Source organism: Argiope bruennichi, chromosome 10 (assembly GCF_947563725.1).
Source record: "Argiope bruennichi chromosome 10, qqArgBrue1.1, whole genome shotgun sequence".
NCBI classification, from domain to species: Eukaryota; Metazoa; Arthropoda; class Arachnida; order Araneae; family Araneidae; genus Argiope; species Argiope bruennichi.
In genome coordinates, this window is record NC_079160.1 from 82142139 (window position 1) to 82158549 (window position 16411).

The 16411-nt window shown below is 27.9% G+C and overlaps 1 protein-coding gene across 1 annotated transcript in view; it reads right to left on the reverse strand.

The window, feature by feature from the left end:
* Positions 1-4979, reverse strand: part of LOC129988628 (neural proliferation differentiation and control protein 1-like) — a 69066-nt gene extending 64087 nt beyond the window's left edge. The window contains exon 1 of the mRNA XM_056096895.1: positions 4751-4979. Within this exon, the coding sequence (XP_055952870.1) occupies positions 4751-4823 (73 nt within the window). The 5' untranslated portion in view covers positions 4824-4979. The remainder of the gene's footprint in view (positions 1-4750) is intronic.
* Positions 4980-16411: the final 11432 nt, after the last annotated feature.

The following is a 16411-nucleotide window of genomic DNA, read 5'->3' on the forward strand; positions in this document are numbered from 1 at the left end:
CAGAATATGCCAAGATGCAAAAATTCTAACATAGAACTTGTGAAACTTTTCTTCAACCCCGGTGCTTTTCCGAACAAAAAAAAATAAATAAAAAAAAAAAATCTCAAGTTGTAAGAAGTTTTATCGCCCCTCCCCCATTCAAAAATATTCCATTGAAAATATTGTAGTTGCACAAAGAAAAGGAAAATATTTTTTAAAGGATTAATTAGTAAGTCTAAATAAAATGTTTTAGATCAATATGAATTTTCTATAATGTTTTCACTTACAAATATGGAAGAATTTGAGAAAATGCGTGATCAAAATAAGTGTGGTAGAGTTCTGTAAGATTCATGTTTTAATACAGCTTACTTTAGAACCCAATCTTTGAAAATCACTTAAACGAAGAAAACGAATAATTTTGTTTCGGCCTAAGATAGAAATTCTTTCTTCTAGAGAATTATTGACTGAATCTGATTTGTTTAATCATACATTAACTTTTTCCAAACGAAATAAAAATTAGAAAACGAAAAGTGCAAAAACAAAAACAAAAAAAATTGAATTCCAATGCAAATGAGAAAACGTAAGAAAAAGTAAAATATTAATATTTAAATAATATAAAATAATATTAAAAGTAAAATATAGAATCTCGAATTATATTTATTGAACATAAGTGAAAATAAAGTAATTAACAATAAAAGCCTAGCACTGAAAGAAGTTCAGATTTAATCTTACAGTATTAAAAAATATACAAGCACACACACATACAAAATATATATTAGCTTATGTTAAACAATGATAACAAACATCAGCATATTATTATTATCAACATGATTTATATTATCTGAAACAATATATCTATAACAACTGACATACATATTAGTAGTCAATCAGTTAAACTGAGTTTTTCAAAACCAAAAGTCAAAAATGCATCAGTTTATTAATTTATTTATTGCTTCACTTATCATTAACTACTGCATTATAGTTAATATTTTTTATGTACACTTTAGAATATCAGCATTCACAGTTGACAGCAATGATACAGCAAACTTGGGATCACTATTATAAACATATTGTTTATCAGTATTTTGCATTCCATGCTGATATGAGTAAATTTTTTAAATGACTTTTATAGAGGGATAAATTAAAAATACTTGTAAAGTAAAAATACCCAATAAAAATTCAGAACATCACTATAAAATTATATATTATATCTAAAGTACTTAAAAGTAAATACTTCAATTTTCTTTAACTATATAGAAAATTGTTACAATAAACTTTTTTTTTTCTTTTAAAGCTGGTTCCTTCTAATATAGTAAAGTGATTAATTTCTCCAAAGCATTTTTATAACATTTGAATAGCATACTTTTTTTATGATATACATCTTTAGACAAAAAATTCAACTAGTTTAGAAAAGAAAAGAAAGTCACATTAAATATTGAAAATATGCATACTAAATTAGGAAATTTTTAATTAATTATAAATCTTTACTTATTTATCTTGCTCAGCAAGAATAAAATGATATGGCACTTTTATTTTCAGGTCAAGAATATTAATTGGTTTAACTCTCAGTCTTTTTCCAATTAGAAATTTTTAAAAAAAGCTTTATAAAATACAAAAAAGCATATATAATATAAGAACAAAGTTCATTTAGATTTCTTTTTTCAATACTAGTACTACTAGTATTAAAGAAATACCAGTGCTTTCTTCAAGACTGAAAATACCAAATAAAATTGTTTTAAAAAATCTAACAATTTAAAAGCAATAGTACAATTTAAAAATGATTTTAGGAATTTAAAAACAATATTATTATAAAGGCATGATTAGCAATAAATACTGCATCAAAAATTTATTGATTCACTTATAAAAAAATTAATGTATAATTGGGGACAGAAAAAAACATTAATTATAACTGCTTCACATCAGCATTTTTTGAAGTTCATTAGAAGTAAATTTTTCTTACAAAATATTGGGATTTTACTAAAATCTTGGAGCTCTTTTTTTTCCCATATTTGTAACTTTATTTTATTAATTAGTAAATATCCAACATTCTCTTTTAACTGGCATCAATTCTGAATACATTAAAAATCATAAAATTAAAAATGTATTTAGCTTCAGTTTTATTGATTAGTTTGGTTGTATTTTTCCCCTTGTTATTTTTAAGGCATCAAGGTCAAACACAAAAACAACACTTGTCACTCAACAAGTGTTGTCAGAAACTCTAAGTCAATTAGACCACTGTGTTAATCTTTTAGAAAGTCTGCTTGTGAAAGGATGAATTCTGGTGAACAGAGTTGATGGATGAAAACGTGTCCAGCCTATAAACAATGAAAAGTTAAACAATTCCAAACTAGGTCAATGATATTAATACGACTTGTGAAGTTGGATTAAATGTAACTAAAGAAGTCTTAAAATTCATAAGAAGTAAGTGCAAATCTCTAATACAGATGTGATAAGTTTCATTAGACAATATTATATGGAAGTTACAAAACACTGATAATCAAGAAAATGATAAACTTTCACAAAGATTTTTAAAAAACTATCCATTTTGTCACATATTTGTTCTAATATTATTTTATTTGTTTTATTACATAGATTTAGATTCTTCATTTATAATTTAACATGCCTTCTTTTTATCTTAATAAAATATACCTTGAAAAATAGTGTTTAATATAAGAAATATAACTTTAAAAAGTATTCTCCCCCCCCCATCTAACATTTTCATCTATTCTGTTGATAATCTCTTTGTCAGAATGATCAGCTAATTCACCAGGAAAATTGGTTGTGTTTAATTTCAATGAAATCTAATGTGTAATTTGATATTTCTGATTATCTTAAAAAAGTAATAAAGCATCAAAATGGGATAAATTTTAAAACTATTACTTTAGTCAACTTGTTCTATCCACTGTGTAAAAGATCATTCCTAATGAAGTCAAGTCCCATGACATCAAAGTATCATTGAAAATGTAACTGTCCCAGTAATCTATCTTCTAATTTTTCATCATCTTTCACAAAATATTGACATACCATCTTCACAGTAACTTCATTTTTTAATTCTCATATAATTTGTTTGGATAGTAAATAGAGTCTTTCTTCTTTAGCTTTCAACAAAAGAATCATTTGATAAAACAGTCAAAATAGTTTGAGTTTGATTGTAACAATGTGAGGTAATGTTAAAAATTTGGCCAAAAAATATTTTTAAAAAATTAACACAATTTATAAGAAGAAACTATGCTAGATAAAGTGGCATCATTTAAAAGAAAATTATTTAAATTTTAAAATGGTGTAAAAATTAAATTTGTTTCAAAATATTATCGGAATTTATTATAGAAAAAATACTTAAGTCTCACTTATTTGTTTAATTTAAATTCTATTCAAAACTACATCAGGGAAAAAAAAAAAAACTCTTTAAGACAATAAACTAAAATAATTTAGAAGAACAGTGGTGCAAATATTATAGTTTTATTAGAAAATTTGTAAATTGTGAATATTATAGTTTTATTACAAAATTTTCATGAATATTATCATAATCATTAACATTTTTATGATTTCAATATTAAAATATACAATTACATTTTGGGAAATTCCAATTTAAATGTATTTAATCTAGATTAGTTAGGACGAAAGTCCAATTTGAAGCTATGCAAGGACAATTTCGGGACATCTTTTGTGATTTTGAATTAATTTAAAGGTAAAGTAGCAGAAAAATTGAGATGGCAGTAATTAAAATTATCAGAAAAATCATACCAGGGGAATCAAGAATAAATATTTTAATGAAAATAATGCAAAAAAATATTATAAGTTTTTATTTTAAAAAATTCTAAAATTCATAATTAAATACTTTAAGTAATTGTCCTTCTATGTTAGCATCACAGAAATTTAAATTAGAAAATTTTACAGATATAGGCCACTTTTGATCTTTGAAAACAAGCATGTAAATAAGAAGAACTCTTGACTGGACTTCAGAATAATAAAAACAATTTCAGTATTTTAAAAAAAAATAAAAAAGCTTCCTAAATTAATCAACAAGTAAGCATTCCTATGATAAAATCAATTATAAAATTAAAATCAATCACAAACAAGGATCTTGATTATTGCCATATTTTTATCTGAAGCATCTCCTGTCTAGAAGTTTCAAAAACAGGATGGAAAACTTTATCTTTTGATTATGAAAATCAAAATTGTCATCATTCAAATTCAATTCTTTTAATTTTCTTAAAACTTAGTTCAGGTACCCCAAAAAGTCAAAATCAATATATTTTATTAAATTCTATCCCTGTCCCTCACTCATCTTGTTTTGTTTGAGAAAATTTATTAAATAGCAAACATTATGTTTTCATATATTCTATGAAAATTAAGAGTGATACATTGTACAAAACTAATACGTTCCACTGTTTATGATTGATCATTTAACTTTGTTTATTTTGAATTTTCTATGTCATTGACACATAAACAATTTAATAATATTGTAAGATTTTCTAAACCATAATTTAAAATAAACAGCCTATCAAGAATAAATCCTGAAAATTCTTTAAAAATATGTTTTAAATTTCAATAACATTTATTTACTACATATAAGATTTCGATGGAATGTTAAACAAGAACTCAAATGGATGTTTACAAACTATAATCTTAACTAGTAATAATTCAGAAAAGGTCGCGGTAATTAAAATAATTCACTAAATAAAGGTATTTGAAGTGTTTAGCATCATCAGAATTAATTGACAAACAGAAAATTTTCAATAAACTGATTAGAATGATGCAAGTTGCTTACCTTCATCATTTTCTTGGGAATTTGCCAAACAGGAATAACTTGTCAAACATAACATAAACCACAGTAATTTCATTTTTGCAGAGAGAACGAAAAGCTTTCTAAAAATATATCTGTTCAGTACTAATCATGGTTTAACGCAACTCCAACCACCGACTTAAAAGTCTACCTTACATAAAAATGAACTGCTACCTGCAAGATCAGTCTTCAGAAATTTACAAACAGAGAGAACAAGTGTTTGTAGAGCAATCATTATCACATTTCTGTTTCGAATGTGTCTGGAGTAGAGGAAATAGATTTAATAGAAGCGCCCTCTATAGTTTATGAATGATTGTTGAAACGTTGAAACTTTGTTACTGTTTCTGGTTTGTTGATTATTAATGGCTTTGCTATTTTTTCTACCTAATTCATCCAGACTGGAAATCGTGATTAATCCAGATTGATCACATATGAGAGGATGAAAATTGGCGCATTTTTTTTATCATCAGATGTCAAGATTTCTCATAAAATTTAGACTATAATGCATTAGAGAATTAAATAAAAGCTATTGTAGTGAATAGCATATAATCCAGTTAACAACTCTTCTACCCGAACGATCGTTTTGGTATAATCGGTTAGTAACTGGACTACAAACCACAAGGACCCAGGTTCTATCCTTCGCGCATTCCGATATCGCTAAATTGGTGACCCGGACGTGATGAAAAGACGAGCCGAAAGCCGTAATATCGATGATTCCTTGCTGTTTGAACTGTTCAAGCAAGCAATGCCAGTACCTGTGCAAACTATTTTGGCTTCCATTTCACCGATTTCTTCGGACAAGGCAGCAGATGTAGCTGATAGAATTCTGGACATCAATTCCACCTCAATCAGCACTATTTCTTCCGGAAGTGAACGCAACTCTTCACCTGTGAAGGAGCTTAAATCGGACATGGATTTGCTTCGAAACGAAATCAAGGAATTGTGCAAGGAAGTGGCTGATCTCCGTCGTTCTCGCCGTTGATTTCGGTCTCCTAGCAGTACTCGTCGTGCTCGCTCAAAATCAGGAGGCAATAGATACTGCCAGTATCACTTTCGATTCCACGAGAAAGCTACAAGGTGCATTCCGCCTTGCTCTTTTAAGGGAAACCCTGTTCCGGAAGAGTAGCGGCGGCGGACTCTTCCACTGGATATACTTCTCATCGTCTCTTTCTACCTGAACATAACACAGGTATTTCTTTTTTGATTGATTCCGGCAGTGACGCCAGTTGAATTGTTGCTTCTAAAAGAGACAAACAAATGCCTGTTATGCAAACCTTTCGTGCCGCAAATGGTACTGCAATAAATATATGTTATCGTGACTTTGTCACTGGGGGCATACTCTGCAGTGATCGTTCTAATTTACTCGGAGAAATCGCGCCAAAGTGTGATGTGCGTTTGATTTCCATTAATCATAAAATGGCCTTGAACGCGCAGCATGACTCAATTTCCCGCTTCTCGGGGAGCGCAGAGAGATATAACCAGAGTAGCTCCGAGGGACAGTGCGTGCAATGTTGTTGTGTGTCGAATAAAGAAATATTTTTGATATAAACGGAGAATGATTGCTTCCAACCCCTTACATGGAGTCAGATCATGACAAATAACATTATGGATTAATCAATCCTCTTCACTATTATAGTAGATCCTATCGCTGCATATTTTTTTCAGGCTTTGTAAATGCCGAGAAAAATTAATTGAGCTGGAAACAGAACGTCCTACTTGAAATTGAGGCCCCATTTTGTTCTAATTTGAACTACTAGTCCTCAGTCATTTCTAAAAGTAAGTTTCTAAATCCTATATATTTCCTTCCCGACGTCCCAAAATGTTCAGCAATTTCTATTTTCATAAAGGTTCATTTCCCGACTAAATGGGAATAAAATTATTATAAATTACACCAAATTGAAAGTGCTAAATAGTTTATATGCAACATAAAGTGTCCAGAATGTTATTGTTGAAAAACAGGGGGGGGGGGAGGAGGAAGGCACTTCTGAAAAATTTATTCCAAATTTCCATATATGGAAGAATATATAAACAAACAGTCAACACGCGAATGCATATTTGATCTAATTTATAATCATTTTATTCACAAAATTATAAAAACAAATTTCTGAACATTATGAGACATCGTTAAGGAAATATATAAGAGTTGTAAACTTACTTTATGAAGTAAGAATGAATGAATAAAGACTAGTAGTTTAATTTAGTAGAAAAAATGGAGCTCCAATTTCAATCTCCAATTCAGTTAATTTTCCACTGACTGAAAAAAAAAAAACTATTCAGTGATAGAATCTGGTAGTATAGTTTTTATCTAATTCTCTTCAATCATTAACCACTAACTAAATTTGATTTTATCATATACTGTGGTTCTTCAAACCTGTTATATTCAGTTGACTATCATCAACTCCATAATTCCGGCAGATTTACAAATGATGGTTATTTATTTTGATACCTTCAATATAATAAATCAAAATATTGAGAAAGTTTTGGTGATTTGGTGTAGGATGGAACGCGCAACGTTGGGGTTTGTAGCCGAGTAACAAGGCCACTAGACAAAAGTGATCACCTGTGTTCCGAGGTTGTTATCTGGCTTATAAGCTTCACCACATTACTCTCCCTCCAGATATTTGGAGATGAGACGAACGATATATTTGTTGCTGTTGAGTCTAATGCGCCTTTCCCCATTTTATTTGGCATGTTTCTAGTGCCAAGCGTTATAGCGAGCGTGTGTGGTTGCTGTTGCGTCAAGTGAGTCTGACGACTTTTGCTGTGGGTAGATGGCGCCACAACAGCTGTACGAAGGTTGCGTTGGTTAATTCAGAACCAGGGTCACAAATTAGGAAGTTTTGGTGATTTGGCGTAGGATCGAGCTCGCAGCGTTGGGGTTTGTAGCCGAGTTTGGGTTTATTTTCGATATAACTGAAGTGGTATCCCAAAACTTTTCCACAAACTCTCTAATAAAGATGACATCCTTTTCCCTCTCGCTTACATAAAATTTTGGATCTTGGGTAGGCCACGAATGCATCACCAGTCACTGACAAATAATAATTACGAAATTTTGATCTTTGGTGTGAAATTAACATTTTTACTAAATCTATCGTGTGATCCCTGGCTTTTTTTAGCAATTAATCCCTATCATTTAATGATAGTTACCCAAAAATCGAATTTGCGTTTAAGATGCATTATTTTCAAGAGACTGAAATCAAAATTTGATGCAAAACTAATCTAGTCATAAGATCATATACAAAATTTCATATATTTAATTCAATGCGTTTTTAAATTATCACGTTTACCTATTTCTGAAAGTGTAGACAGACAGGCAGTCAACTCGTAGTTGTATTTGGTTCGAAATGTTAACACTTGTTCTACACTTTAGATGTTAAATTTGTGTACTGAATTCTACCTATCTAGCTCTCTGTTCTGTAATCTTCGTGCTAACTTATATACGAAAAGCCAGACAGGCAGACTTCCTCAGAACGGATTTTGTTCAAAGTTTGACAGAAATCCACAAATTTGGTGTAAAAGCCATATACCAAATTTCATCCATCTAGCTCAAAGGGCTTCTGAATTATCTTTGTCACAGATATCTTCCAAAAATATGTTTTTGGAGCTCACAGAAGTCTAAAACGAGAAGATTCGCTAAAAATCTCAATTTTGATTTTTTTTTTTATGATGATTACAATACTTTCTCTATACTTGTATACGTGAAAATGATAACCATAAGAAAATTTCACTGTAGTGGGCTGGAAAGTGTTTATATCTTCTTGAAGAGTGCCTTAAAGAAAGAGCAATTTTTTTCAACTCGTTAAGGCTTCACTATTGCTTATGGGAACCACTGTTCCCAATTCCTCTCATAGACTTTATATTATGGCATCTTAAAATGAGTTTGCTTTTGTTTAAATTCACTACCATGTGGTACCACTCACATGGAATGAAAATTTATGCAAACAGATAGATCACTTTGCTAGTAAATTCTGAAAAAAATTAAAATCATGTATGGTCATAGGAAATACAAACGTGTGCAATTTTTAAAATCTACCTAGCCCAGAAGAAAATGAAAATTCTGCGATAGAGAAAGGCATTTTATTAATTATATCCATTGAAAACTTATTTCAAAGTACTACATTAGAAAGAGAAATAAGTAAACAATATAAAATGTAAGATTTATATTTTAAAAGAAGCAATTTCCAAATTTAAATCAAAATCGAACTTGAATATAAACAGTGAAGGATATAGCGACAAAGGTTGTCATCCTCTGGTTGCTAAATATTTACACTTAATAGTATCAAAATAATTGGGGGCTTGAATGAAGATGTTTAATTGATGTTTGCCTGTGAGAGTTTCAGATAAAAGAAATATTCGGTTTTCAGTTTTTTCCAGAGCGCCACTCTGTAGACTGTATGCTTTGAGAATTTTAACAGGGACACAAGGGATTGTCTGAATGACTGAATTTGTTTAAAAGACTTAGAGTTATGATCTTTTTACAAATTACACGATCAATAAGTGTGTGTTGAAATCTACTCCTAGTCCATTTAGTGATTGTTCTGATGTCTGGAAAATTCCCGACAGAAGCTGGATATTTGTTCTTGTGATAATTGTTAGAAACTATTTGGAAGTTCTTTCTCAGGTTGAAGATCACGGGAAAAATCCAATCTATGAATGGCATTAATCCCTCAACTGCTTTTCCAAGAGCGTCTTCTTCTTTCCGTGCGATAGCAGAGTGGCTAGGTGCCCATAGAAAAAGATTTTTTTTGTTCAGATTTTTCTTTGCATAAATTTTTGACGCGATACATTTAATAATTTTAGACGAATAAAGTGATATTTTTGAGCGAGTGCAATTAGAGCTATTCCAAAGAATCAGCATATCTTTGTCTGGAACTTTACAGATCGCTAAAACTTCAGCTGTAAATAAGGAATTTATGGTATGGATGCGATTTCGATACAGAAAATACTGTAACTGAAATAAGTATTTGAGGGAGAGACTTTGAGCTATCAGTGGCTATGATGAAATAATATATGCTCGGATGCATATGGAATAGGCTCTAGATTCCGGATATGTACTCTAGATATATTCTATGAAGTTTGCTACTGTAACAGAAGCTTGAGATTCTCTATGTTCGAAACGGAAATCTTTCAAAAATATTTCACAAACTTCTGGACTAGAATGGTATAATTGGTGTTTTTATTAGATGCTTCGGAGAGCAATTAAGATTTTGAAACATAACTTTGAGAATTTCTTCATTTTCTTGTCAATTATACATTCAATTCCTCAGAATCGTTGATATTAAAAATGAGAAGAAAAAAATAGCCATTTGTTAGATGAAAAATATAATTGCATGGCGTTTAATTTATTCCGAAAGTTTTAGTAAAGACATTTGGGAATCCATATGGATATTCCAAGTGCTATTCTCGGAATATAAATTTTATTACAGGACAAATGTGTTTCAGAGAATTTGTTAATGATAGGATTACTGTAATAGAACGAATGTTGTTATTTACGAATGGGTTAATTTTATTATTATTATTCCTGGACTGTGTCTTCTGGATTCTAAAATTTTGAGGTATTGCATTTTTTTAAGTGTCTTATTTCTAAAAGTCCTTTAAAATTATGCCATTTTGTTTAGTTTTAGCAAAAGGAATTCCAAGATATTTGATCGATTTACTCCATGTAAAAGGAATTCTGTCATAGGTTATATACGGCAATAAAATTGAACTTTTTTCGATAGATCAATGATACACCGTTTTCAGCACTAATGGAAATTTTATAAGAGCCCCATTTATAAATATTTTCTAATTTATTTTTGATATAATTCAATGAAGAATGAGAGCAACAAACAAACATATAGTCAGCAAAAATGGAACACTCTACGTTTGCGTCCATAGACTGAAAAAAATCATTCATGATAAAAACAAAAAGAATCGGTGAAAGAATAATGCTGTGCGGAAGGCCTTTATGAAGAAGATGTGGGTCAGAAATAGTATCTCGCCATCTAATCTGAAATGTTAAATTAAATTTTTATTATCATTTAAATGATTCTACAGAAAAGAGTTAAATTGAATTGTTTCAGTCTATCAAAATCAATATAAGACAAAAATAATTACCTTGATGTTAAAAGAAAACTATTTTGAAATTCAATGCAAAGTGAATTTCCATTCATCATTATTTTATGTCTATAGCATGCAAACAAACACTCTTGCTTCTTAACCGAATATTTAAAAAAATTTCCTTTCTTTTATATGAACATCCAATAGTAGTTCATATTTGTATATACAGAACTATCTTAGATCTATTAAAATAAATCGTGTTTTCTAAAACAAAATGCAAAAAAAAAAAAAAAAAAAAAAAAAGCAATACAACATAATAAAAAGACAGAAACTTAATTCGATGTTGCTACAGAAACGTTACTTACAAAAAAATAAATAAATGTGACATGAGAAGGAAATATATAAGATTTTGGAGCTTACTTTATAAAGAGTAACGATTAGCCGTTCATTTAGTAAAAGAAAGTGGAACTCTAATTTCAAGTAGAAAGTTCAATCTTCAACTCAATTTTTCTCTGACATTTACACTGTTGAAGAAGTATCTGGTAATATAAGTTTTATCTTACTCTCGATAATTATAAATTATCATTAATCACCAAAATAAATCTTGATTTAGCCAGTTATGTGATATGCAATTCTGTCGCATTCAGTCAATTACTTTCAACTTTATTAATTCTTCAGACGAACAAATAATGGTCATTTTTCTGGTACTTTCAAATTAACCAATCAGAATATAAGTTACAGAATGTACTTTATTTTTTTCCATCACCACAACCTTCGTTTCTTATATAAAATAATTATCTTCAGATTCCTCTTTCAACATGACGTCAGTTTCCAGATTTTCTTCTATATATGTCGATCGACAGGAAATCACTATCAGTAATAGAATTAAGTACATGAAAAATATTTTATATGTAGATTACACAGTAGATTCTTTAAAAATATCAATTGGCATAAAATAATAAATGTTACTGACAGCATAAAACATTATCATGTTCCTAGACTTAATTAATATAATACAAAAAATATACATATTAAAACATGCAATAAACATAAAAAGTATAGATATTTTTATTACGTTAAAAGCTTGTTCTTAATTCTCTTTCGATGAAAACAGCCAGGAGTAATTAAGAATACTATTCTATTTCTCAAGAAATGAAAACTAAATCACAAAATCTTACTGATCCAATAAATGCATGATTTAGCAACTTGCCTTGCAAATAATCAATATAAGGAATGATTTAGAATCAAAAATTCGATCGATATAGAAAGCTTGATAATTATCGAATATTCGGTACGAACTGATAATTCGATAAATATCGAAAATTCTATCAAACTCGATTAACATTGAATACTCACTCATTTAAGAATCATGAACAACAAAATTTAGATAGTGATCAAATGGCGGGTGAACTGATCTGCCTCTAAAATTTATTCTTTATCATAAATAAAGAATAACACAATTTAATGAACAATATACTATGAAAAAAGAAATGAATTAATGTTTTTAAAGCATAAATTTTGATAAATTTTTGAAAATTTAAAAGCACATATTGTAAAAAAGAAAATGAATTAAAAAGGAGGAAAATCTTAAGGTGCAATTCAGAGCTGGTTTCGAAATTTTAAACTGCATCAAAAGTTTGATCAGAAATAAAATTTATTCATCAAATGATGTGTAAACTTGCAACTTTAATTTTTCCAAATTTTGTTCATTAATAATATTTCTCTATTGCTGCTGCTCTTATGCTTTCATCATTGATAGTAAATCCACTAATTAATTGCCGGCAAGTTTTATAAATTATCTCAAACAATGAAACTAATAACATTTAATTCTTAACACATGTGCATTAAAATTTGAATGACATAATGAATATTTGAAAAACAACAGAAACAGAATTTAATATATTTATATATGCACGTAGCATAGAAAAGAATAATGAAATTTTTTGATATGTTTTAAATTTATTCACAGTAAATATAATTATGTGCATAAAATTTTAAATTATATTTTTCAATGAATAATAAATACTGTAAACAGAAAAAAATTGTTGGCACAAATAATCTCGCAAATTTAAACTAAATAACGAATCCGTATAAAAGTCAGTTTTAAATGTTTGATAAAAATCGGAGGGAATTTTAAAATAAATAACCAATGTATTAAATTTTGGTTTCATTAATTAAACATGTGCGTCAGTGCATTCACTATACAAAACTATTTCATTGCACATTAAGCTTAAGAAAAAATGCAATTATATTTGAATTTAAAAAATATATTAATTTTTGGCTATGATTATTTAAGTTGATTTCAAAATGAGCAATTTCGAATTGGTTCTTTGCAGGATAATGATTTTAGAAAGGTAATGCAACAATAAAACATACATTTGTAAAAACAATTATGAAATGCATCAAGGATAAAAGTTCAAGTAAATACCTGTTAAGCATCGACTCAAGATTCATTACCTTCACATCGATAAACTGATTTTGTTTAAAAGTTGATACTGAAACATTGCAATTTCCGAAATATAGATTCTAGAAGCTTCTCTATTAAGAAGACTATAAAAGCCCAAGAGACAGAGTTGTAAAGAAAGACCTCTCTAAGCAATTTATGCTCTTGCAAAAATAATGATATGCTATTTGTCTGCTGTTGCTTTCTGCAAGCGCTATATATGCTTCATTTGTGTATTGTGTAAAGTAAAATGCTCTTATCCATTATTGAGCTCTTTAACTTTTCATTTGTACCTATTAGATCGATTTTCCATTACTATATTATTCCAAATTACAAAGGGTTTTTTAGAAATAAATCCTAGAATCTTAATTTCACAATGTATAAATAAGGCCTTTCTTTTTGTATTATGGAATTGCAATTTATATATAAAAAAAGTATTTTATTATCTAATTAGAACTATAGAAGATAAGTCAGTTTTAAGAAAGACAAATAGCTGAAAAAATTTATTTCAATCAATGACACTGCATAAATAATTTTAAAAGTTAGTTTATTAAATAATACTAAAATCATATTGAAAATGAAGATTAAGATCAAAATGAATTTCAACTGTACAAAGCCAAGTTTTAACAGCTATAATAAAGAAATATGCACTCAAGAAAAGGAAAAAAAAAAGTTTACATAGCATATTAAGGGGAAAGAAGACCTTAATTCCAACCTATGCTTCATACAATACCAGACAAATGAAAAAAACTACATTAGATGAGTAAATGAAATAATGATGTTTAAAATTCAACAAATATTAAAACAATGAAACAAAAACATATTAGATTAGGATACTAAGGATTTAATTTTTCTTATTAGCTGCAAACAAATCTGAATTGAATTACATTCATCATTATTCTATAAACATTTCTGAATAAATATAGGATGAGATTGAAATCACAGCTTCTCCCAACTTTTATGACCCTTAATTTTTCAGGAAAAAGGATTTAAAATTTTATACAAATGAAGTTAAGAGTTTATAATACATAATGCACAGGGGTATACATGAAAATAGAGCTTTGTCAGTTGGCTAAATTTATGTTAGCCCCGTATGAAGATCAAATGCAAAAATGGTTTTATAAGAGTATTTTAAGATTCCTCCATTAAAATGCAATCTAACAAATACACAGTAAACAAACTACTTGTGGTATTTACAAAACTGAACACCAAGGGCTTTGAATAATGAATAAGCTGCAAGTGCTTGATACCAAGTAAGTATTCTTCCCTGATAATAATTTTAACATCACCACAGGTTTTCCACTAAGAAACAACACAGAAAGTTACATATTTATGCCCCTTTTCATTGCCTTCCCCCATTTTTTAAATTCTTCAGCTAATTCAGTTTATTTTAATAGAAAATATAACTAGCTAAATATATTTAAAAAAATCTGAATCATAAATATATATCACAAATTTATTAAAGAAGTTCAATTTTTGTTATTGAGCAAATTTCAAATGAATTAAACTGAAAAGAAAATTAAAAGCACAAAAGTAAATGCATGTTCATATATCTTTCCAAAATATATATACATGTCACCAAAATTGCTAAATTAGTTTGAATTTAAACTGAATGGCAATTAGAAAAGTTTTTAAACTGTTAATACAATTTAGCAATTTGTTTCTCTACAGAAACAATATATTTAATTCATAATTTACAAAGCTCTCTTGAAATTAAAAAAAAAAAAATCAAATTTCAATCAAATGATTATTTTTTGTAAATAAGTATTCAAACAATTGAAGACAAAGAGTTTTTACATATTTTTTACAAAATAATAATATGTAAAATTTAAAGCAGAGTAAAAAATTAATGATTTAAAAGTGAAGACTTCTTTTCATAGAAAAACAATCCAAATTTGAATGAAACAAGGATAATGTCATAAAAATAATATGAATTTCTGAAATATTCAGTAAAAATTTAATTTATATATCAACACAAATTTTTAAATAATAGTGATATTAATTCTTAATAAGAATTTGTATATATGTACATTTAAAAATTGTAAAAAAATAACATCATTTAAATTGAAGTAAATATTTTCCAAACACAAAATATCGTACAGATTCTGTTTTTGTTTAATAGATGCATCAAAATATTCTTATAAGGTATTTATTATACAATATAATTTACATTTCAAGATATGCTTAAATGTGTTTAAAATAACACATTTTGGAAGTTTCAGAGACAGAAACTGTTCTTTACAATTCATGAAGGAAAAAATTATTTATTGTGCAGTCAAGATAATTTTTTTTCATTTACATTACTATACTGCCAACTTCATATATTATTGTAATAAATTCATAAGTTGATGACAGAAAAGATTTTTGTCCTCCCTCCCAATAGTAGAGAATAATAAAAACTAAAAGGGAAATTACAAATCATTTCATCATCGTATGAAGAAATTACAAATTGCGAAATCATCATACATTTAAAAAGAATAACCCTAGAATAACTATAATATAAATTTTAAAAAATGAATACATCAATGGATTAATTTTTTTCAGAATTGGAAAAAAAAATTTAAGTAATAATTTAAACAGATATAAAACCACATAAATGCATTTAATAAAAGCAAAAGAATTCTTAATCATTTTCAGAATGCTTATGTAATTATTGAAAAACGATATCTTTATATTCTTTTACTATCATATTGAATGAACTAATCCATATATGATTCATATAACTTTTAAAAAAATAATAATTTAAACTTTAAAATTACAGATACTTCTCTTTCAATATCTCAATGTAGAAAATACTATTAATAATAGATATTTTCAAATCACTTATTAGCAACTCAGACTAATTTTAAGAAGCTATGAATTCTTTTATAAAATCACAAAGTACATAAAATATTTCACTACTTCATTTTGTTCTAACGGAGAAAAATATGAAGATTTTTTTTTTTTTTTCATCTGTGACCATTTCTAATTTTTCATGAATATACACTGTTGATAATATTTTGGTAAAATAAAATATAGTAAATATTTTTACATACAATTAAAGGTTAAGAGAATCTTATACTTATAGGCCTTTTTAAATTAAGATTAATTTAGCACTTCTAAAATGCTACAAAATTTTAACCACTATCAGAGCTCCAAACTAGTGAAATTCCACTTATCTTATT